This window comes from Electrophorus electricus, chromosome 6 (genome assembly GCF_041902795.1).
Source record: "Electrophorus electricus isolate QZ-2024a chromosome 6, ASM4190279v1, whole genome shotgun sequence".
Lineage (NCBI taxonomy): Eukaryota > Metazoa > Chordata > Actinopteri > Gymnotiformes > Gymnotidae > Electrophorus > Electrophorus electricus.
This window is the reverse complement of record NC_137502.1, coordinates 1840001-1864368: the sequence shown is the minus strand read 5'-3', so window position 1 is coordinate 1864368 and position 24368 is coordinate 1840001. Positions and strand designations below refer to the sequence as shown.

The window sequence follows — 24368 nt, the reverse complement described above, 5'->3', positions numbered from 1 at the left end:
TTAATCTATGAGGAACCTTTCTTAAAATATATACACATCTTTGCAGTGGAGGTTTATACCCGAGACAAGGCACTGCAGCATATCATTCCACGTTTATTGTAAAATCAGGTATATTTAAGATTACTATTCATACATTCTGACTGAAATATGTAACAGTAACATTACAGCTGACGGATGATGATGTTAAGAGAATGGAGATGTGCACATCCAGACAGAAGGTCATTCTCACCATACATCTGAGACTCTGCAATTATTAAATAAGCAAACGTGTTTATCAGCGAACTGCTGCAGATTACCCCTGGACTGGAATAAAACTGACCTATTTTATTCAGGGTTTTTTTTTTTTTTGGAAAGTGTCAGCAACATATCAGTGGAGATAAAACTTTTTATGCATCAAATTTTGTTCGCCATAAAAACGGTGCTACTTTCTGAGGATAAGGTAGTTAGCCCAGTGCTAGTACCTTAGAAATATAGAGAGATTTATGTACATTCCTTTCCTAGATGCCTTTCATGCTCAGGCAGCATCAAAGTAGCAGACCATTCACCTAAGGAGACATCTGTTACAATAAAAAATACAGCTGCAAGCATCAATAAAGGGGTGAAAGCATGTTTGCAAAGCTCAGGGCATATAGATCAGTGTCCACCCTTAAGGAACAGGGATGCACAGTCGTCAGACTCTGTTACCTCCTGATAATGTGTTTGCGTGAACTCCCTGTACACATTTAAAGAAGACATGCCTCAGTGATGAGGTTTACTGCCTCATGGTCAGAGTGAGTAATTAATTACGCGTGTCCATGAATCTTTGGAAGAATGTGCCATGGCAATAATACATTTATGTTTTGTATAGAACATTTATCATTTACAGTACTAAACTTTATATTTTCAAAATGCATTTAGTAGGTGTTCAAAAATGGGAATTGGACCTCTGATGTGGCTGTTGGTATTCACAGCAACCTCGACAAGTTGAACTAAAGGAAATGCTATTAATCACAGTACCTAAATGACTGTATTTTTTAGTGTTAATGTCTGGTTGAATGCAGAGTTACAGGATGAAAGCACAACTTGGCGTGTGTCCTTGGTTTACCTGAATATGTTTAAAATCAAACAAACTCATATTGATTTAATCAGTAGGTTGCAGTCATAATATACCAAAAATGCAACTTTTTTGATAATTATTTAGTTTCACATCATTCAGTTGTCTTGTCAGTTGTCCAGTGCTAAGCCTAATGGCTGCCATGTTTTGGCAGATATGACATGAAAACCCCGATAATAGATCAGACACTGATGCCAACGTTTTTTTTTAATTTTATTTATTTTTAATTTTTTTGTTGTTGTAGTGACCCCTGTTGAACTATGCTGGTCTGGTTTGGCTGGCAAACGCAAAATCATCTGCACAGTCAAAAGTATGTTTTGCATATTATGCAAATTAGCTAAGATGAGTGGGTGGAGCTTAGTGATTCTATTAAACTATTTTTTAATTGTCTAGAGCCAAGAAATCAGAATTTGCAAGAATTTTGTCTCCAGGTGACAGTCTGACTGCCCTTTGCCGAGTTTCATCTAACTGATTAGGGCTGCTTTTGGAGACAGCTATGTGCGATCCAAAGCAAAATAAAATAAAAATAGCCTCCTCTGTTTAGATTGAATGTACATGTACTGGAAGCATTCACTGACATTTGCATACCATAGTTTGTACAAATATTTATGTTTTGAGGAGTACTGAATTTTAGTGGTACCAATTTTGTGAGTATTTTGCAAATGGCCTAGGGCTAATTTGCAAGCTGTATCTATCAATCAACATCAGCAAAGCAATAGGACTTTTTAAAGTGATTTCTTTTACCAATGTAGTCAGGCTCACTGAACTGCATAAAACATGAGCAGATTTTTCTCCATATGTTAATTATTTGGAGAGATATTTGAATTCAAGATCATTTTTATGATAATCACCACTGTAGTTTTCCCTGAGGCCAATTCCTACCAAACCAAACAATTCAAAAGCATATGGCACACGGAGCACAAGGAACCAAAGATAAATAGAGGTAAACAAGGGAGACTCCCAAGGCACAAAACCGCAAAAGTCCATTAACAGCCGGGTGGGAGCTGGGTGGGAAGAGGGACGACACCAGGAGAAGGTAACTGGATGGAGTAATTGGAGGGGTGAGACAGGGAAAGGACGAGGAACTGGACCCATAAAACAGGGCCTGGCTACATAGACAAAGGGACGGAAACACTGAAACAGAAATGGGACCATAAATAACGGGACAGGAGAAGACAGACACTGATGACGTCACAGCCAAAGGTTACATTTCTGAATGCACAGGGAACTTGTGAGCAGAAAACATGGTTGGCGCATGTTGGACAGCAGGATGCTTCATGGCAGCAGGTCTGGAGGCATCAGACCCACAAAACTGAGCTTGCATAACCTGAAATATCCATCAGTATTGTAGCTTCCTCTATGTCCATATAGCATATTATGTCCATTCAGCAGTATATCCATTCAGCAGTATGTCCATTCAGTAGTATGCCCGTTCAGTAGTATGCCTGTTCTGCACCTTCCCCTGAGGTCAGTTCTTAAGAATAATCCTTGACCACATTAGGAGGAGAGGGGCAAGTTAAGTACTGAAAATCTTGACCTGCAAAAATCAAGCCCTCACAGGAACATTCCCTAATGTACTTGCCTGGAGTTTCCATCGACAAGAGTAAAACTAAGCACTTACTGGACAGGTAAACTACTACTGTGACACCTGCCTGATACTCTAGTCCTTTAAACCATTTATTTTACTTCACTATTTTATTAAGATTTTATATATATATATATATATATATATATATATACACACAAATATACACACAGACACACACACACACACACACACACACTATTCTGTAGACTTTATATCCATTTTTACTATTTCATTTACTGTTATTTACTGTTATTTGTGTATGTTCCTCCCTTGCAGTGGTGTCCTAGAATACTGAAAAAAACAAAAACAATTTGCTTAAGTTCAGTAATCAACTTTCCTTCAAATATTAGTTGACAAATCGTTCTGAGATTGTGCTGTCCATCAGTCTGGTGCCCCTTTATTATAGGGTTATCAGTAAAGATGGTTTTTCACTTAACAGTAAGAATTTACCCACCCTGTCCTGTGCACTGTATGCAAAACACAATTGCAAGACAAGAACACAAACATTTCTAAAATATTCTAGGTTCCACTAAACGGAGTGTCAGGTTCCTTAGCTCTGTCACGGATTCCACATTTCTGTAGCCCATCAAGGCAAAGGACGTTCCACAAAGATTCTGCATAGTCTTAACAATGTCAAAGCCCAGTCGCAGTCTCCAGCTCTGCAGAGTGGCTTTTGAGTCTCTGCTCGTGGAGAACTTGTTATTCGACTTTTTAGTGGAGTTGGTGTTCTGAGCAATCCATGTGAGAACTTTTGTGTCTAAATCCAAGCCCAGGAATCTGTAGATCTCTCTGGCTTTGACTTCAGGATTAAGTGCCAGATCTTCATAGCGCACCAGTAGATAACGGCCACTCAGCCACCCTGGGCTCTGTAGGCCAGTCAGCACGGAGTACTCCATGTCCTTGCACATTCTGTCGATCACCGACAAATCCATGTAATGCGGCTGCTTGTTGGTGGCGTTCCAGATCTTCCAGGCGCGATACTGGTTAGTGAAGGTAGCCATGCGTGAGGCCAGGATGGCTCTGGGGTCTCTGACCAGATGGACAATCTTCAGGTCTAAACGTGGATCCTCTATCAGGGTGCGGAGGTCTTTGATCAAGGGGATCCGGACTGTCTTAATGGCCACGTGGCTGCGGGACTGGCAGGCCAGGGAGGCCAAGGTGAGGTTCAAGGGTTGGCACTTTTGGTTACACCAGACCTCTTCCGGTTTCCTTTCCCGATTCTTCTTGCTGGCCCCCAGGCAGACGGGAGGTGAGCAAAGAGCATGACTGGAGCTCCTGCGGAAGAACGAGGTGGTCGTGTGATTCTGCGGCTTAGGTTGGATGTAGTCCTCCATGAAGTTGAGGTTGCAGGTGTAGAGGTTGAGGAGGAGATCTCGGTAGGCTCCCAGCAGAGCTCTACCCCAGGCTTCTTGGTGCAGAGTGCTGACATCAATGAAGATCTGCTGGACATGGTAAAGTGGCTCAAACATGTAGAAGATCTTTGGGTGCTGGTTAAACAGCTGACCAGTGAAGGAAGAGCCACTCCGCGTTTGTGAGAAGAGAAGGATGTGCTTCTGGGAAGTGGCAGTCTTGCCCTTTGTGAGTGTGGAATTGTTCTTGCAGAAGGACTTCTGAATTTGATCTGGGAAACAGGAACAAGTCAGAGACAGTCAAATACCAAGTGCTCATCTGGGCCACACAGGAATCACAGAACAGCCGATTGCCTTGACGAACGCGAGGCAGGATGTATGTGCTGAGTGTTTGTTAGGGCAAACCAATGAGCAGTGGTGTCAGAACACAGGCAGATAGAGTAATTATCAAAAAATCAAAGATGTGGTTGAAACTGGATAGAATGGCTGACTAGGAAAGAATGCCCAGAAAAGCAGGACCTGAGTATAAATGCAGTCCATCATATTCAGTTGTTTTGATTGCAATATCTATAGATAGTAAACATGTCAAACAGACTTGATTAACAAAAAAAACCCTCTTAACTGTCCCTCAACAAAAATGCCACTTTGTTTTTTAAAGAGACAATCATGGCAAAATGTGAAATATCTGAAAAAAACAGAAAGGTGGTAATATTCTTGAACACCCAGCTGATGCAGAAAAACAGATGTTTCACTGTGTTTGGTTTTACATTTAAAATGAACAATCTCTAAATACAGTACAGAAGGAGAGTGATAACATGTAATTACAACTGATTAGGAGGTGACTGCGACTGGGACATTGGGGTGTGTTAGGAGCAACCTGCTGTAAACGCAAACAGTTTCTCGATGAGTCCAGACTGCTGCAGGAAAAATGCTTGTTGAGACCAGACTACGGCAGGTAAAATGTGGGATAATTGAGAAATGACTTTGCGTTTTTCTGTTTCATCTGTTCCCTGTGAAGGGGAGGGAACGTCTGCTCATGTCTCACTGCCGAGCAGGGAGCGTTTGTTTCTTTACAAAGATAATCAAAGTCAGTGAAGACACTTCTGATGCGGCACCCTGTGAAGATTTTGGGATTATTTTAAGCAGCGCCTTTCAAAGACTCCCAAACCGTGTTAGTGTGGAGGCTGAAACACAAGCGTGCCATTTATCAATCAGCTGTCACTAGTGGCAGAAATGACAACATACAGCAAACTAGTACAAGAGAATTTGTTTATGAGGAAAAAGACCTGCCCTCTACTGGTAGATACCCCACACTGGCATCATCTAGAACAAGAGCTTCCAACTCCAGTCCTGGGGTGCCACTGCGCTGCAGTTTCAGGTGTACGGTGCTCTAGCACACCTGATCCAGTTCTTCATTTGATTATGAATCCCTGTAGCAGCTGTGCTGGAACCAGGAAAACCGATGTAAATGTTACTCTAAATATAATAATAATAATTAGTAGTAGTAGTACTATTATCAGTAGTAGTAGTAATTGTAGATTGTAAATACAGTTAGTAGTGCTTTCAGGGACGTCTCCAGATATGGATATCTCACCACTCCAGTACAGTTCCTGCTGAAATCCCGCTGATAGCAATTCCTGCTCTCAGATTTCCAGCACCATTGCTTTGTCTGTGGTTCTGGTGGGGTGTGACTCACCTTTGAGCAGTCTTTCCTTGCAGATCCTGGACTTGGGACAGTGCCTGGGGAACATGTCACTGAGAGAACGGATGGCAGCGTACTGCAACCCCAGGGAGATACTCATCAAGACCGTCATTAACTTCCATGAAAACTCCATTCTGGCTTATGCTGCAATCAACTCCAGTCTGAAACAGAGCCAGACACACACACACAGCCTACTCTCAACCAGGAACCTCAACCAGCATACTCTAAACCAGAAACCTCAACTAGCATACTCTAACCTGGAAATCTCAGCCCCCTGGGGGACTGAATCAGGTGCAGGGAGGGGAGAGAGGACACCACCCAGGACAGAGCACCATCCACCACTGGACATGCAGACACACAATCACTCAGACACATTCACACTAGGACAACTTTATTAGGGTAGTGATCAATGGACATTCATATGACATTCATACACACCTGGACAATTTATTTAGGATAGCCAGTTGATCTAACCTCCATATTTTTGGACTGTGGGAGCAATCCAGAGACCCCACAGGAAACCCACGCAGACATGGGAAACTCCACGCAGATACGGACCCTAGTGCTGAGAGTGCAAACATACTAACCACCAAGCCACCGTGCTGTCCACTCCACCGTGCTGTCCAAGCCACCGTGCTGTCCACTCCACCGTGCTGTCCAAGCCACCGTGCTGTCCACTCCACCGTGCTGTCCAAGCCACCGTGCTGTCCACTCCACCGTGCTGTTCACTCTGATAACTGTGTTCCTTCAGAGACTCTGGTGGCTACTGAGGTACCCAAAAACAAACATGGCATCAAGGAACCCAAGCTCGAAGTGAGACTTGTTCCCTTAGACGCCGACACCCTTGGATAAAATATCCAAGGAATTTAGCCATGCTAGAGAATGGGTCATGACTTTCTAGATCTCATGCAAAGAAAAAAAAACAACCATCTTTTTTACACCCTAAGGATGCCATTGCTATAGTGAGATGAGTTCACTGTAGAGCGTATTTGTTGGATGGCAAGAAGCTAGCTGATAGGGCACTGGAAGGTTTGGGTGATAACAATATAAACATCAGTCAAGTCTGGAGAGCTTTTGATAGATGGATCAGTCTCAAATGTTGGCGAGTTACTGACTGGAAGAAGGTCACTAAATGTACACAGGAAAAGGTTGCTGAGACAGCTGCTGTGTTTTGTGAACAGTTTAAAGAAATCTTTCTGCATCACTCTGGCTATGACTGTCTCACTATTGACAACACTAGTGACTCTGCATATGTCCTCAATTTGTGCAGCTGATAGACTCGAGACCAGATTTGAATCCTGGCCTGGTTACTGTGATGCTGGACTGGATAAATGCTAACTGGTCAAATCCCAAGCACTGACTCAATTGTTTAGATGATGATTTGTGATCCACTTCTCCAGATATTGCTACGATACACGTGCATGCAGAAGACAGCTCAAACACAGCTTCACACAGCAACCAGAACAGCAGAAAAAAGGTGTCCAGCAATGTTAAAGTCTCAATTCTGGCAGAAATTAAGAAATTGGGCATGAGACGTAAAAATAAAACTGACTGCCACAAAAAGAGGAAAATCCAAAACAAAGACTCTGAGGAAAGTTCATAATTGGGATGTCAGTAACAAAGATCTGCCATTTTCAAAGCTATGCAGGAAGTGCTGTCTGTCAGTGTACCCCCCCCCCCCCCCCACACACACACACACTGTCTCTTCTGCTGAGCTTTACCCCATCAGTAAATGCGTAGAAAATCATCTCTTTGATGATGTTTCTTTTCTGACTGATACGGGAGCTCAAAACACTACTTTATCAGAGGAGAGTTGGGAAGCTTTAGGAGTGCTGTTAACATACAGAAGTGTTCTCACTGAGGGAGTGTGGGATAATGCTGGTGTTTCTCTCACTCAAGCAGATCCAGATGTCTGCCATGGCTGGAGTTGGTGGGCAAGGTTGCCAGTAAGTCTCTGATTTGTTAACTGGAAATTAATGCTGATTCCTGTGTGTGGAGCACTGACTCTCTGAAAAAAATCTGATCTCATTAATTACCTGATTTGGTCTACAGATAATGATGACTGTGGTCTTCTAGACAAGGAACTAGTTGTTGCATACAAATTGCCCCCTCAGTGTACACAGCATTATCCAAGAAATGGGGAGGCATTACAGATTATTAAGCCAATTATAGACCATCTTGAAAAAAGAGGCATCATTGTTAAAAAATTTCTAATAGCCAATTTGCAAGGCCAATGGCATGTGGTGGTTTGTGGTTGACTACTGAATAGCCAATTACCATATTGACAATTTGTCCCTATTGGTTACTGACCCATCAATCATTTTTGAAGGTATACCTGCTACTCAGCTGTTTTTCTGTCATTGACATGGCTCATAGTTTCTGGTCCACCAGCCCCTGGGTTCCAGCCCTGGCTTGCATTTACTGTGGATGATGTGCAGTATCAGTGGACTAGATTACCACAAGGTTATCCTAACAGCTCAACCATTTACCATCAGGCACTCAGGTGGTGTCTCTCTCAGACTGGACATATCCTGTATTCCTGAAAAGAATTTAAGGGAAAAGTGCCCTTGGTGAGAAAAGATCACAAAGCTAGCTGTGAAAAAGGACTGCAGTATTCGGGACAGTGGGTTACTCAGGGCTCTAGGGGTATTTTACCTGTTACAATCTATGCTATTGTTGCAATGTTATTACCTGCTACAGTTCACAAATTGCGAGTCCTTTTTAGGTCTCTGCAGCTACTGTAGACCGTAGATTGATTTCTTCTCTGCTATTTTGCAACCATTATATTACCTGCATAAAGGTAACCCGGGGAAATAGGACCCCATCACGCAGACTGATACCATATGGGTTGCTTTTAGACAGCTGGGATAAGCCCTGGTGTCTGTGCCAGCTCTAGACCTTGGTGACCCTGGAAAACTGTACACTTTGTGCACGAGGACTGTGGTGTCATGACGTGTTTGACAGAGGAACACGGTGGTTTTCTTCTCCTTGTAGCTTATCATTTTTTGTGTGATACTGTAGCAAGTGGTATGGGTCTTTGTTTGAGAGTAGTACCGGAAAAGTATCTTTCTGTTTTGGCTTTTGCGTATCAGTTTTGGCTTTTGTGCTTCAAATGCCCACACACAGTGTCTGCACTGCTAAACCATGGCTGTGCCACAGCCTCTAGATGGCTCACTGTCTTAACCACTCCCAATTTTGTGATTCACCAAAGAAAGCATCCATGTACAGACCCTCCTTGTATATGACAACAACACTGACTGATTCTTCTGAGGAGAGAGATTATGATTGTGTTGAAATGTCCACACCTCATTGTGTCTTTCAAGACAACCCCCCTGATAATACTGCTTTTGTACAAGCACTTCTGGAAGCAGTTTAGCTACCCAGTGATTCAAGTGAGGCACAAGTCAAGTTGCTCGCTGACACGGTAGCTAAAAGGACTTCAATCCCTTCACACTTGTCTCAGATTGCATCTCTAACTTACACAGAGTGCGACAAACCTGACAGATCTATCTATCCATAAGCTACAGGCCAGTTCTCCATGATGGGAAACTTGGACATGGGTTGACTCTGCTCAAAGGTTTATCCAACACATATATGGACCAAAGGTTTATCCAACACGTATATGGACCAAAGGTTGATCCAGCACGTATATGGACCAAAGGTTTATCCAACACATATAGAGACCAAAGGTTTATCCAACACGTATATGGACCAAAGGTTTATCCAACACGTATATGGACCAAAGGTTTATCCAACACATATGTGGACCAAAGGTTTATCCAACATGTATATGGACCAAAGGTTTATCCAACACATATATGGACCAAAGGTTTATCTAACATGTATATGGACCAAAGGTTTATCCAACACATATATGGACCAAAGGTTTATCCAACACGTATATGGACCAAAGGTTTATCCAACACATATATTGACCAAAGATTTATCAAACACATATATGGACCAAAGGTTTATCCAACATATATATTGACCAAAGATTTATCCAACACATATATTGACCAAAGATTTATCAAACACATATATGGACCAAAGGTTTATCCTACACGTACATGGACTAAAGGTTTATCCAACACATATATGGACCAAAGGTTTATCCAACATGTATATGGACCAAAGATTTATCCAACATATATATTGACCAAAAGTTTATCCAACACATATAGAGACCAAAGGTTGATCCAACACATATATGGACCAAAGGTTTATCCAACACATATATGGACCAAAGGGGGAAAGCTAGTGAAACCTGAATCGCCATCTTTCTGCTTCGGCACTCGAACTCATGCTCTAGGTCACATAGGGAAATTCGGGATGCTACAGCCACTATACAACAACATGAATGTAAAACTGTGGAAATAATTGCACAATTAGTTGCCATATCATGACAATAGTTTGTATATCTGTATTTACATACACACCATGCTGATGTTGCTAATCTCTTGTCCATTTAATTTCATTTGTGACTTATTTTAGTATGAAAACGTGGAGGCAGAGTGTCGGGGTGAACTGGGAAACTTTCTTCATTTAGACCCGAGTTTCTTAGCTGTCTTTATACACCAGCACAGGTGAGCTGGGAGCAAGAGAATATACATTTTTACCAATTTAATTAAATATTAGCGATAGAGATCAAATTTGAAGCAGTTACCTCATATAAGAACGCATGTGTGCTTGTTACCGAGCTTATTATGATGACTTGGGTTTGTATGTGTCGAAAAGAATTTACAGTCTGACAGAGGTCAGAGGTCAGAGGGTCCATTGCTTTTATTTATCCCCCAAATTCTTATACCTGGGAGAGGAGCAGCCAGTTCGATCTCCTTTGCTTAACTGTCACAGTGCCATATATAGCAAACACTGGACGATGCATATGACACACATGTTCTTAGTTTAACCTTCAAACCCCTGAGTACAGCCAAACATACTGCCTAGAATACAGGCATAGAGAGGTTTAGCTCCACATATGGTCAGTAACACCATTCGTGTTTGAGCTTGGGGCTTGTACTAGCATAGCCTGGAACATGCTGGTTAGATAGCAAAGTCACGTACTAGAGTAGTAAGCTGCAGAAAATACTTATTAATGCTCATTAGTGAATGGCCCCTTCAATGAGAGACATGATTCAATCGTGGCACAGTATTCTGAGGCTGACGTTAACTAATGTCTGGGCAGGGGACACGTTAGCCTACTGCAAAATGTTAAATTACACTTGACAGATTTACACCTAAGATTATGTTAACATTAGCTTGCCAGTAACTCAAAAAATATTTTTTAAACAAATTACATAATGTAGTAAATGAGGCAATGAGGCAGGTATCACAGTACTGAAACTTGTTCCCCCTGCCCCTGATATTATACGCAGTGGGAGAAAAAAATTCAAGTGTTCAGTACTGTGATACCTGTCACCAGGTTAGTGTAAAACCTGAAATATGGACTCCTTCTGTAGAGAAGAGTAGCACCTCTTAGACAAACCTAGATAGCCTGTTAATGATTATTCTGTTATGGAGGGTGCAGATCTAGGGATTTTCTTCTTGTTTACCCAATTCTGTTCCTGCACCATCTGGTATTTATTGGCTATGTGTTACTACAGCCTGAATTAGCCTCCAGATTAACGGTAGATGCACCCTGTGTGTTTATTTCCTTCTATGAGGAGCTCTAACATTTAAGCTTGTACTCTCAAACATTGACAACGGCAAGAACATTGACTGGTGTTATGAAAACACTAGATTGGGTTAGTTCCTTATCAAAGCAGGTAGATCATCCGATTAATGATACAGAATTCGGCCTTGGCGATATCGTTGTCACCCTGTCATCACACAAAATGGTTCTAGAAAACTGACTGGCTTTAGAATATACACAGTATATATAATCCAGGTACCAGTAGGAGGCCCCTGAATGCTTGTCGACCTTATGTTGTTGACCCTAGTGATGACCTTAAGGACATGATTTGAGATTCGACTTCTCTTCATTACAAGCTAGACCCACTGGACCAGCTCCAGGACGGTTGAGAGGATTTATGGGATCCTTTGGGAACAATGTTGAGTTAGGAATGTTTGTCATCTGTATTACTGTCCTAATGTCTGCTTCTTAAACTAATGATGTCCTGTTTGTAATCGTAACAAGGTTATTTGAAATTTGTGTAATCTATCATAGCATGGAATGCTGAATAGAGATTTCATCTAAATTTTTGTCTAGGTCATTTTTTGCTGAAGGGTAGATTTGTCTGGTCAGCACTCCTGCATGTACATGGTATAGGTAAACTACACTAACATGGCATAGGTTAACTACACTAACATGGTATATTCATCTGCCCGCCTATATATCGTTTCATTTTTGATCATATCTGAATCTATTTTAAATTACGTTTAGCAGATTTGAACCTACGGTTTATGTCAAGATCTTCTAGAACTCTTCTGAAGGTTTCTGTGTTTGTTTTCTGTGCTACGGCATGATGTGCATCTGTGAAAGCAGCCACCAAGGTCAGGCGGTGATAACATGCCTCCCAGGCCTCTTCCACCCCTCTATCAATCCCTCTCCTCTCTCCCCTCCCCTCCTCTCTCTCTCCTTCTACTTAAGTCTGACTTTTCTCCTGTGTGGTTAGACTGACTGGCTGATTTTAGGCCAGCACAAAACTGATCTGAAGATGCCTCACGTGCAAAAAAATAGGAAGATCAGTCGCCTTCTGACTCACCATTGAGGACTTTCTAACACTAATGAAATGCCAATTAATTCCACCCTTTGTAGCTTCCTGTTTCTGTTCACTCCCATAATCCTTTCTAATAAGATGAAGTTCAACCCAAAACTCCACAGTATGCCTCTCTTAAATCAGCTTTGATAAGTTATACGGCTCAGTGCTCTTTCATGCATGTACAACTTTTCCACTGACTTTAAAGATTTCCCATCAATTCACTTGTTCAGATCTTAAACAGTCAAGAGGCAGGTTTGGGAGGAGATGAGGAGGACATACGCTGAAGAGCTTCATCTCCAAACTCATGCAGTGTGAGGGCTCAGAGAACCACCCAGACATGGTCCTGGTAGCCATGCTGTACACTGGCATCCATGCACACTTAAAAGCTCAGTGTTAAAATGTGAAGTGTTAAATTGACTTGTACAATGTCTTTTTGTGTCTAAATATACTTACATAAACAGTACAGGAATTCATTTAATGCTGGCAGTTTAGCTCTGTATCTCTTTTCCATCTTTTTGTCATTGTTTATCTTTCCTGATGCCAAATGCCCCTTTACCACAACTACCCCTCAGCCAAATGTCCCTGTACCAGAACCACCCTGATGTAAAATGCCTCTCAAATGTTTGCCATTAACAATGAAAATGTTATTTGCCACAAGTCACATGTTTTATGCTACATCTTATATTGTAAGGCCAATGTTCTTCAAGTCATCAGGTTGAAGTCATCACCTCACATTCTGTCTGTCTTCAGAGTACACAGGCAGTACAGAGTAAGCGTCTCCAATCAACATTAGAGCAAGGAATCACATCTGATAAAGTGTGTAGAGGCAGCACTCCTCCACGACTACTGGGCCAGCTCAATAAACAACAAAAAAGCTAACAGAGAACTTTTGCATAAATTAAAGTTTCAATCTGAGGCTACCAGAGAGGCTACCAATCAGTTAAAAGGAAGAGTGGGCGATTAGCATAACAGCATTTATTGAAATATAATTGCTTGTTGTTTGTTTAAAAATGCCAGTATTTATCCTCAAACCACTTAAGATTAAGGTTACTATTTAAAAACAAGGCCCAAAGAGCTGCACACATCTCCCTGAAGCTAAAAATCTGCATTAATTTGTTCATCAGCGTCTCATTCATTATCCATTAATCAGCGTAAGACTGTTGTTGCGGAAACGTAATGGTTATTGTCATTTACGAACACGCAGGAAATTGAACACGTGACTAGAGAAACGCGGGAACGGGAATCTTCAAGGACGAAATGAACCAATGAAAGGTAAGCTAATTTGCACATATTGTAAATTAGCATTAGTAGGATAAGCCTATTTACAGCAAATGTAGTTACACACTATAACGAGGATTCAAGGAAAGTCATGTTGCACGTCCCTAACTTTTAGTTTATGGACATTTGTCGTGCGTAAGTAAAACTCTCGAATATATTTCATCGCCTGTATTAATTCAGACGTTTGCAGCCCTACATACCGCAAGAGATGAGTATCAGTTACTATAAAAATACTGTTTTTGTTCCATCTTATTTACCTGCTAATTTGTTGTCAATTTTCGCTTTATGTGGGGCAGCCTACAGCGTTTTTATTAATCCATAATTGACGCAGAAAAGACGACAAAAGTCCGGCTGCCGCTATGAGTTATTTGTATGAATGACAATATTAATTATATCTTGCAATCTTCCATAACACCTCTGATTTAAGAACGTTGTCCTCCGACTGGACCAAGCGGGTCTTTGTCTTGGTTTCTGTTTTGTTCTTCCCACGTATGCTTCGAAAGAGACGCTGGTGCACGTGTGCCAAGGACAGGGCTCGTGGAATAGCACGTCTGCGCGAGTCTACCTATTTAAAAGACGAAATAACAACACGCGAGCTTCATAAAGGCACGCGAGCCAGAAACCGCTGGTTTTAATTTGGCGGCACCGTAACGCGCCCCCAACGCTACCGGAATCGGGAAGTTCCGTTACGCGGTAGAATGCACGGGAAAGTAAAAGCTTCCGAGCGCTTGCTGGATGCGACTCTGCGAATGCGACGACGAGAGGCGGAATTAACGCGCAATTAACGTGTGTGGGCATCTGCAGTTCCCACATAACGGAGAACGGTAACGAAGCCTTACCATGCACGCGTCGGATGTGATATTCCTCCGTGAGATCTGTTTCCAGTTCAGTAAAGTTGTTTAAACGGGCTGGTTTGTGTTTTTTTCCAGCTCTCTTTTGCGTCCAGACGTGAGTCGCTCCTAAATGACAAAAAGAAAACAAAGATGTGTTTCTGTTCAAAGCGAAGGAGGGAATGCAAGTCCTGCACAGGGAGGAGGAACGCGTCCACTGTCCGGGTGCGTCGCGCTTTTTAAGTGACTATATAACAGAACATTTCTACTGTTCTTTCAACCACAACTATGAGTAGATCATAAACATTTTCTATATTTTTGTGCAAATTAGACATTGAAAATGTTTACATTAATTAACTATTTGCGCATACCACAAACGTATTTGTATCCTGAAAAATGAAAGATGGACATCTCCAGAGTATTTGTGTTTTAATTATAATGTTCTCTGCTCTGATTTAAGTTACCGTTGCCATTGTTTGAGGGGTATAGGCAGTCTTAGCGTGAGACATAGCCTCCTAGGTGGTTTAGGGTGTCACATTGCTTAGTTTGTTTGTATACCCACAACGATGACGTTCTCTTATGAAGTATGACGTTAGTCAAAACTCCTCTGGACAATGCAGAGACTAAAAGTAATAATGATTCTCAACCATTCTCTTTAATTCCTTCTTAATCTCCTTAAATTGAGCAGAGGGGAATAACAGCGTGTGTGTGTGTGTGTGTGTGTGTGTGTGTGTGTGTGTGTGTGTGCGCGCGCGCGTGTGTGCGCGCGTGTGCGTCTGTGTGTGTGTGTGTGTGTGTGTGTGTGTGTGTGTGTGTGTGTGTGTCGTTCATTAACTCTGCTGACATTCAGAGTGATGGACATTTTTCATTTTTAGGAACGGAAACTTCTGGAAATTCTTTATTTGCGGTTTGTGGAGAAAACGTACACTCGTTGGTTCATTTGTAAAAAAGGCACCTGGTTTGGGATACTCTGTGTGGCACCGAGCTTTTGGTTCTTTATATTTGGTACCTGTAAAAAAAATAAATATGCAGTAATTTGTTATTGTCACATTTCTTTGTAATTACAGGGGGAAAACAACTACTGTACAAGTTTCTGCAATATCCCAGACACATATTTATATAAATTACGGGGTTAATGTGCAGACTCGTATTTACATGGGGACACCGGGCATAGTGTATTTTCTTTCATATGCGTCATTCATGCACCACTGGATGGGTCATATATTACATTCCGTTATTGTGATTAATTAGAGGATGGACTGGCAAACTACAGTCTTGATATAGTGGCTGCCACCTAGTGGATATTTATGGTATTACTCTGGTATATAAGTCTGGTACGTTAGTCTGGTGGAGCTAACCATTATCACACCCCAACATTGTACAAATTGTGAGGTTGTCACAATATGAAATCATTATCTGCCAAACTTTTATTCCAGCTTTGCTTAGACAACATTTAACAGAAATGACAGTTTCCCCCTCCCTTCACTGACAAACAACTATGTGTGATCTAGATCACTAATGCCTATTTGTGTATTTTTAGCCCTTAGAAGTAAAACCCTTACCACAGACTTTATCAGAAATACCTTGTAGGGCCATCTGTTTCATGCACAGATTGCATCAGCCACTCTATGACTGTAAGGTTTGGCACCAGGCCGAGGCCCCTCCGGCCACCAGGGGGAGGCCTCAAGTCAGGTATACACTGGGTATTGAGATCTGTGAGCATCTCTTCTGCTCTGTGAGGGTGTCTGTGTTTTTACACGTCCCCTCCTTTCTCCAGTTTTCCCTCTCTAGTCTGTCTCTCTCCCGAGGCTTCCGTTAGTCACCAAAGTTCCTCCCTGTTTTCTGGTTTTGTTTGGGAAGTCTTAGTTTGGTTTCCCCAGTGCATCTTGGCTGCCATTCTTCCCATGGCATCCTTTGTCTTCCCCTTTTCCATGTTCGGTGTGGTGTTTCGTTTTTCCTCCCGTTTTGTCATCCTCCATTCCTTTGAAGTGCGATATACACGCGGATCTTTTTATGGCCGGCACAGTCTAGCGGGAGCCCGTTCACCTCGCAACAAAACGGCTGAGGTTCAATTCATCAGAGATGTGTGCTGAGTCTTCTATTATATTCCCTCTTCACACATGACTGCAAACCCCTCCACAAGTCTGCTAGTTTGCATATAGTATGGTAACTGTCATAGGACTGACTTCAGAGATTAGTCTACAAAGAGAAGGTCAGGAACCTGGAGACTTAGGGTCATGACAAGAGCCAACCTCTAAACTCCAAGAAAACTGATACTGGATGTAAAGAAACGAAAACACAGTTATTTTATCAGTATCGACAGTGAAATATTTGAGGTAGTCAAAAGCTTCAGATTTTGACATTCATACATGAACGGGAATTGATAAAGGTTTGGAGAGCCTTTGTTCTCCTAAGCAGACTCAGGAGGTCTCGTGAGAGAAACGCATTCGCCCGATCATCAGGAGACTGTGAGTTTGATCCTGGATGATGTCACAGCCATCTGGGGCCAGGAGCCTGAGATTGACAGGGGCGATCGATCATGCCGTCCCTCCCTAGTTCACTCTAACCGACTGGGAGGGAGGGACGGCATGATCGATCTCCCCTGCCAATCACACTGACACTGGCCAATCACAGGCCTCTGTGAGCTCATGCATCAGATGGGGTTGGATAGCACTGTTCCCATAGTTGTTATATTTCGCTTGATGTGGCCAATATCTTGCTTTACCTGCTCATCTGGCAGGACTACAGGAGCTCTCAAAAGAGGAACCAGAGAAGGATTTGTTCTGTATAACTCCTTTCAGAGGGTCAGCTCTGTCTCACACCTACTCATCATTCTTGTAATGCACGCTCACAACAGCCCCACCGCGGCCCTGACGATAAGACAGTATTTGTGCTGCTTTTGCCCTGTCCACTGAGAACTGGACACTGCACACCAACATGTCAGCAGTGTAGCAGATGGATAAGTGCTTGGCCCAGCTGGAGGAGCAAGGATTTGGCGGGTAGGTGGTGAGATAGTGGGTTTGTTGAGGACGGTGTGGAGTGAGTGGGCTGGGCCCTTTTTGTGAAGCCCTAATAGTCTGGTGCAGGGTATCTGACATCTCATCCTGTGTATAATTGGATTTATATTTATATATACATTTATTAAATATATAATTATATTTAAAGTTCTGCAAATAAGGGTGTCTCTTTACCACTTTGAGAGTCACATTTTAGGGTTTTTCACATCACTGATGTACTTTTTCTGCATCTTATGCAGAGTAACTTGAACCAGTTTGACTGATGACCTTTGGGGCTCCTAGCAACACAGCCCACCTGCTTCACCAGGTGAGATCCACCTGACCCTGAAATGACACTCACAGAGGCAGCTAATCTTCGCGCTGTTGCAGCGTTTACCAGCCACGGTTGTTTTCCAACTCATTCTCTTAATTCCCTCCTCTCACGTTCGCCCTCTGTAACTCTGTAACAGGAACTAATGTCATATATTCCTTAAAGTGATAACAACCCAGATTTTCAAATAACGCACTGCAAGTAAGTTAGAACTATAAATCTTTGTGGTAGAAAATACATTAATTTTGAATAACTCGTATGGGTATTACTTTTGTAAAAAAACAAGGGCACAACAGGGCCTTTTGAGGAAACAACACCTCCATTGCAATAATTTACAAGGTGAAACAGAATCAAGCACTTTGTGTCTGCACTAACCCTTCTGGAAGTTGTTCTAACATCTTAAGCTTACTGTTCGGTTGAACTAGACTACGTTAAAGGAAACTGATGGGTTTGATGGGTTTATATTTGAAACCCTCTGAGGAAGTTAGTTGTGGTAGTTGTGGTGAATACATTTATTTAAAGTAATCTTAACAACTATTACGGCCTCTCCCTCCGGCCTCGTGGTTTCCGGTATGTCTGCACCATGTGTTTTTGTTTTAGATTTGTTTTAGTCTCCAACCTTTCGTGTGGTTTGTCTGCTCCACCTTTTATTATCTCCAGATATGTCTTATTTTCTCCCTTAATTAATCTGTTTTTATTACCTGCATATATCTGCATATTTTCACCTCTTTTTCTGTCTTAGTTATTGTTCCTTAGTTTTATATATGTATTTATATATATATATATATATATATATATATATATATATATATATATATATATATGTGTGTGTGTGTGTGTGTGTGTGTGTGTGTGTGTGTGTGTGTGTGTGTGTGTGTGTGTGTGTATTTTATATATATTTTTAAAATATATTTCTATATTGACGATGATGATTCGGGGATCACGTTTAATATTGTTCACTTTTACACTTGCGTCCTATCTCAACGAAAATCTCGGTTTATCATTACAGAATCTCCAACGCTCAGCCAAAGATGCAGTGAGTAAGACTTACCGATGGGGTGAAACTCCAGATTCACCAGATTCACAGGACGTCCCGACGGATTGGTGTGAGCCTTACTGCAGCCTCCACTCATGCAGACCTGTTCCAGTTTGTGCCAGTCCTGAAGCAGCTCCTATGTTTAATAATCTCCTATGTTTAATAATCTCCTATGTTTAATAATCTCCTGTTTATTAATCTCCTATGTTTAATAATCTCCTATGTTTTATAATCTCCTATGTTTTATAATCTCCTATGTTTTATAATCTCTTATGTTTAATAATCTCCTATGTTTAATAATCTCCTATGTTTTATAATCTCCTATGTTTAATGTCATGGAACGCTCGCCTCCCGCGAGTCACGTGGTTTGGCCTGCCACGTGTAGTGGGAGGATCTGTTCGTGGCCACGCCTGCACACACCTGCACACCTGCACCTTGTTTGTCTACATGTATTTAAACCCGTGTCAAAGTGTGCAGAGAGTTGGTCATTGTTGATGTAACACGTTAATGTGGTGTGTTGTCAATGGTAATGTTAAAAGTTATACTCGTCATTGTTAGATGTATACGTGTTTATTGTGTTCATTTAGTGTTAATCGTTTCATGTTCATGTTCTTTGTTTGTAACGTGTGAGTGCCGTTGTCTTTATGTGTTAATAAATGTTCGTCCACGTCGTTGGAGCCTGTGCGTCCTGCCCCTCGCCCTTCGGCACTCGGGCCACCCAGTGTTATGTTTAATAATCTCCTGTTTATTAATCTCCTAAATGTAATAATCTCCTCTCTTTAATTATCTCCTAAAATGAATAATCAGTGTTCACGTTCGTGTTTGTGTATTGTTCTTGCTTATCTTTACAATGACTCACGACCTTTCCAGAGGAGGAAATACTAAGTCAGAATCAAAATGGCAGTGGAATCAAAAAATTATGATCCCAACAGAGTTACTGTGTAGATACTGTGTAGTTACGCGTATGCATTGTGTGGATACAAATATATTCTGCAGATATGACCTGTGACCTGTAACCCTCCCACATCTAACACTCAAGTAGGAGGCTGCCATAGAAGTCATGAGAAAATACATTTAGGTCTAATGACATGTCTCATGGGAAACGTTAAGCTTTTATTTTCTCTATATTAAGAGTCACCTCCAGGTTTGAGAGTTTAGCTGTAATAGCAGACACGCCAGTCCAAGCTGAAGTTGGTAACTACTTCCTTTGCTTTCCTTGTTTTTTTTTTTTTTTAATTCTATGCATTTCCATTTGTAAGTGTAGTTGTCCACATCAGCAGAGGAAGCTGTTACAGATTTGACAGGACTGAGCTTGGTTGCTATGCAGAATTTAGACATGTGCTCAGGGCTCTTCAGGCGAATGCAGAGGCCAGTATCTGGCATACAGAGGAAGAGAGAGAGTCTGTGGTACCTGCTCACAGGGCAGCTGTGGTCCTCTGAGCTAACTCACCTCTGCTTTTTTGCTTCTCTTGCTCTCTTTGCGGAGTAATACAGTTAATTTTGTGTGAAACAGGTTTCCTACAGGAATGTTTCACATAGTCCACAGGGCTAGTGGGAGAATCTCCATTCTGTGCCGACCATGTGTCCAAAACCAACCCCAGCTGTGCGATCGCGGCTTTTATAAGACAGACCTTGAGTCTCTCACCTGCACAGGCCAAATCCTTGCCATATCTGCAGAAATATTGAAGTGTACAAGGAATGACCAATAATCACTTGTGAAATATGCGTTGTTGAAACACTTGGGTTCTACCCTTAGGATATTAGCTGCATTTTTTTGGTAGGTCTTTGCCTGTACTATGTATCTTTATAGGGGCCACTGTTTCCACAGTGAGTCCACCAAGACTGGTTTGGGAAAGATTGAATTCTTGGCATTTAAAGTCCACGTGGCCAGCTGCAGATGTTATTGTTTTCCCATATGTTGCTCACGAAACAGATGACACATTAAATTCTGGAAATTGCTCATGAACAGAAAACTATCTTCACACTATTAAGGATGTCCCGTGTATGTACGCTATGGCCAAAGTGAACACCAAAGTCATGTCAGTAGTTTCATCTGCTGAGTACTGAAGTGTACCTGATGCATCACTTCTGAGAGAGTTCCAAGCTGCTTTGTAAATGGATTTCCTTGGCCTAATCACTACGTGCAATGCCGCGTTCTAAGGTGGGGCAGTGTACAGGACACTGTCACTACGCTATGCAGCAGTGAGGAAGGGTTTGCTAAAATTGTGAAATACCTTTCACTGTCTGACAGTCTGATGGGTGAAACAGGGTTTGGCGGATGCCAGGACAACAACACGTAATGGAATTTACAGTTCCTACAGAACAGTTTAGTGGAGGAGGGATATTGCAGTGGGGCTCTTTCCAGGGGTGGGCAGGCCCCTTAGTTCCAGTGAAGGGTAATATTAATGCTACAGCACACAAACATTATTAACAACTATATGCTTCAAACTGTGGCAAACGTTTGGGCAAGGGCCTTTTTTCCAGGTCCATAAAAACTTTATTTGAGTTGTGTGTAGAGGAACTCCAGAGGTCTGCACAGAGAGCCCTGACCTCAACATCACTAAACATGTCTGAACATGAGTCAGTCTCTCTTGCCCAATATCAGTGCCTGATCTCAAGAAATCTCTTTTGATTCAATAGGCAAAAAATGTCCCACAAAGACTCCGGAGTCTTGCGAAAGGTCTTCCCAGATATGGAGGCTGCTACAGACATAAATCAACTCTATTTTTGAAACCATGTATTTTGCTTGTCCAAAAAGCTCATATCAGTGTGAGGATCAGATGTGCACATAATTTTGGCCATATAAGTTAAAATCACGAGTAGACTGCAGATCTGCGCAGTGAACAGGCATGATGGCAGCTGCTCCTGTGGGTGGTCTGGCAGGGAACAAAGAACAAGGTGCTTGCAGCACACGTTAATGCACATAAGTCACTCTGGACAAGAGGTTCTGCAAATAGTGCAGTTGTAGTTGCTTCAAGATTCTGGATATCTGCAACCATAATAAGAGCTCATTTTGAATGTATTGCAATTGGTTGTTAATAATAAAGTGTCCAAACTTTTTTGCATTTTCTGGCCTTTTTCTACCTGTAGTGCATGCCACACTGGGGTGGCGTAACTGTGAGCCTCTTTGAATTAGAGTGTTAAAAATGTAAATTATTTATAAAGGAAAATGCAGATATGAATTAATAAGTTAGTGTTTTTCCACATAACAGACTTTGCTTTGGCTTGTTGCCATCATCACTTTTGAAAAATGTTTACAGCATTGTTCAGGCATTATTATAATAATTGCTTTACGCTCATTTAACTTATCATTTGTGTTTTAATGAGCTAATAGACAATCAGGTTACATTTTCTTTTTGTAATAAAAAACCAACAACAAATCAGGTCTTACAACATATCTGTGGATTTCTGCCAGTGCTGAAAGCCTTTGTCTTGGTCTTCTGCCAGGTTTAACTGTGTTATCCTCCCCCACACACTCATGCTTTCTCATCCCTCTGTCCAAACCATAAACCACATACACACATAATTACTATTATTATTGTTGTTACTGTGTTATTACTAATACTATTATCGTTACATTACTTGGGGAATATGGAGCTGTAGAGTGAGAATCTAATAAAATTATCTTCAGAATTTCTTCAGTATTATAAGTGTACAAAGTAGAACTAATATACCAATGATTGTGTTTTCTCTCAACACAAGAGCAGGTTCCCATTGCAGAATGAAACAAAACAATGCAAATTTGTCAAAATATCTCCTGTACTCTGTTTTATTTGAGTAAAAAATGAACGGACGTCCTCTAGGTTGTCCAATCTCACAAAAAAATCAGCCTGCTGCACAGAAACACAGATAAATATCACTGGATAAATGGAATCCGCAAAGCTGATGTCTGTTGCTGTGCGTTCCTGTCTACCGGTAGCGATCTCAGTCCAGTCTGTCATTCCCACTTTCACATTACAGTGCTGTTCTTAGACTTTAGTTCAGTATTCAACACCGTCCTAACCAAAGGCCGGTCTGCAGACTTCACTTACGTTCCCATCTGGACACAGGCTATAAAACATCAACAATCCCATCTGGACACAGGCTATGAAACATCAACGTTCTCATCTGGACACAGGCTATGAAACATCAACGTTCTCATCTGGACACAGGCTATGAAACATCAACGTTCTCATCTGGACACAGGCTATGAAACATCAGTGTTCCCATCTGGATACAGGCTGTGAAACATCAACATTCCCATCTTGACACAGGCTATGAAACATCAAAGTTCCCATCCAGACACAGGCTATGAAACATCCAGGCCAAATCCTCTAGACTCATGACCGGTTTGTTCCAGCCGGCAGACAGACTGTTGATCTGGCCAATGAGCACTCAGATATTCACACTGATCTGCTCCCTCAGCTCACGCCTCTCACAGCTGTCTGCAACACCTACTGCACCCAAACATTTCACATCATTCACTTCATTCTGCTGACTGGCAGCAACCAGGTGAATATCTGGCACTGAATGAAGCATGTGGGTCAGCTACAGATCACACGGCGTGGTGGTGGAACTGGCGGTTCTGTACCGATCTACTTACAAGGTCTGCAGTGTGTCCATTCACCCAACAGTTTCCTTTGAATGCCTTGCTCTAAACACAGCGGACTCAAACCCCTTACTTGTTGGTCTACTGCCTGCCTAAATCTAGCTCTGTACCTGTTTTTCTATCTGAGCTGTCTGAATTGCTAGTTGTACTTTGTCCAGTATTCCCTTCAGTGTTAGTGCTAGGTGACTTTAACATTCATACTGACTGTGTTCACTCTGCCGATGTTCTCAGCCTGTTGCACTGCTTTGATCTCACCCAACATGTAGCCTCTGCCACCCCCACTACGGGTCATATCCTCGATCCTGTGTGTACGACTCCTGGTGTCTCACCTTCTAACGTGCACATTGCTGATATTTACATACCTGACCACGGAGCAGTCCTATTTGATCTGTCCCTGTCTCTCACTCGTCGTAGTGTCTTCTTTAGGAATATTAAACATGTTAGACCTTTGGTTTTTATGAACACCCTCGAGCAGTTTCCCATCCCACACTGAGGTGGTGGCGAATCATTACACCAATGTCTCAGTTGCACTCAACCAGCATGCTCCTCTTTGGACACAAGTTTGGACTGTTCATCACCCTGCACCGTGGTGTACCTCTGAGCTCGGTTAATGAAAGCAAGAGGCTGTCAACTGGAGCACCTTAGTAACGTTGTTCCTAAATCCACAGTCAGCTAGTCTTAAAGATAAACATTCAAATATAAAATAAACATGCAGACTTCAGAATTAGTAGGAGAGAATAGTTGGTCCTGTCCTTTATTCCAGGCTAACGTTAACAAGCCTGTTATTAATATGTCTAATGCAATCCAAGAGCCATCTTTTCTCTTTTTGATAATTAAAATAATCTGCTGCAGCCTGCTTTTAATGACCTCTTGGCT

At 41.9% G+C, this 24368-nt stretch overlaps 1 protein-coding gene and 2 long non-coding RNA genes across 5 annotated transcripts in view; 1 reads left to right on the top strand and 2 right to left on the bottom strand.

Moving 5' to 3' along the window:
- Positions 1-3068: 3068 nt before the first annotated feature.
- On the bottom strand, positions 3069-5865 carry si:ch73-62b13.1 (Carbohydrate sulfotransferase 1-like). Its single transcript, XM_027032841.3, has 2 exons — positions 5727-5865; positions 3069-4302 (listed from the first exon to the last, which is right to left on the bottom strand). The coding sequence occupies exons 1-2, from the start codon at positions 5863-5865 to the stop codon at positions 3191-3193; spliced, it is 1251 nt and encodes a 416-aa protein (XP_026888642.2). The 3' UTR covers positions 3069-3190.
- Positions 5866-7448: 1583 nt separating this feature from the next.
- LOC113592086 (uncharacterized) lies at positions 7449-21963 on the top strand. 3 transcript variants are annotated; one of them, XR_004775909.2, is made up of 4 exons: positions 7449-13705; positions 14641-14766; positions 17798-17865; positions 18878-21963. It is a non-coding gene; the product is annotated as an uncharacterized LOC113592086 (long non-coding RNA). The 3 variants fall into 3 exon arrangements; XR_004775910.2 differs by lacking the exon at positions 7449-13705 and adding an exon at positions 13764-13846; XR_004775908.2 differs by lacking the exon at positions 7449-13705 and adding an exon at positions 14221-14535.
- Positions 21964-22226: 263 nt separating this feature from the next.
- Positions 22227-24368, bottom strand: part of LOC118241262 (uncharacterized) — a 5469-nt gene continuing 3327 nt past the window's right edge. The window contains exon 3 of the long non-coding RNA XR_014124066.1: positions 22227-22398. This is a non-coding gene — a long non-coding RNA (uncharacterized LOC118241262). The remainder of the gene's footprint in view (positions 22399-24368) is intronic.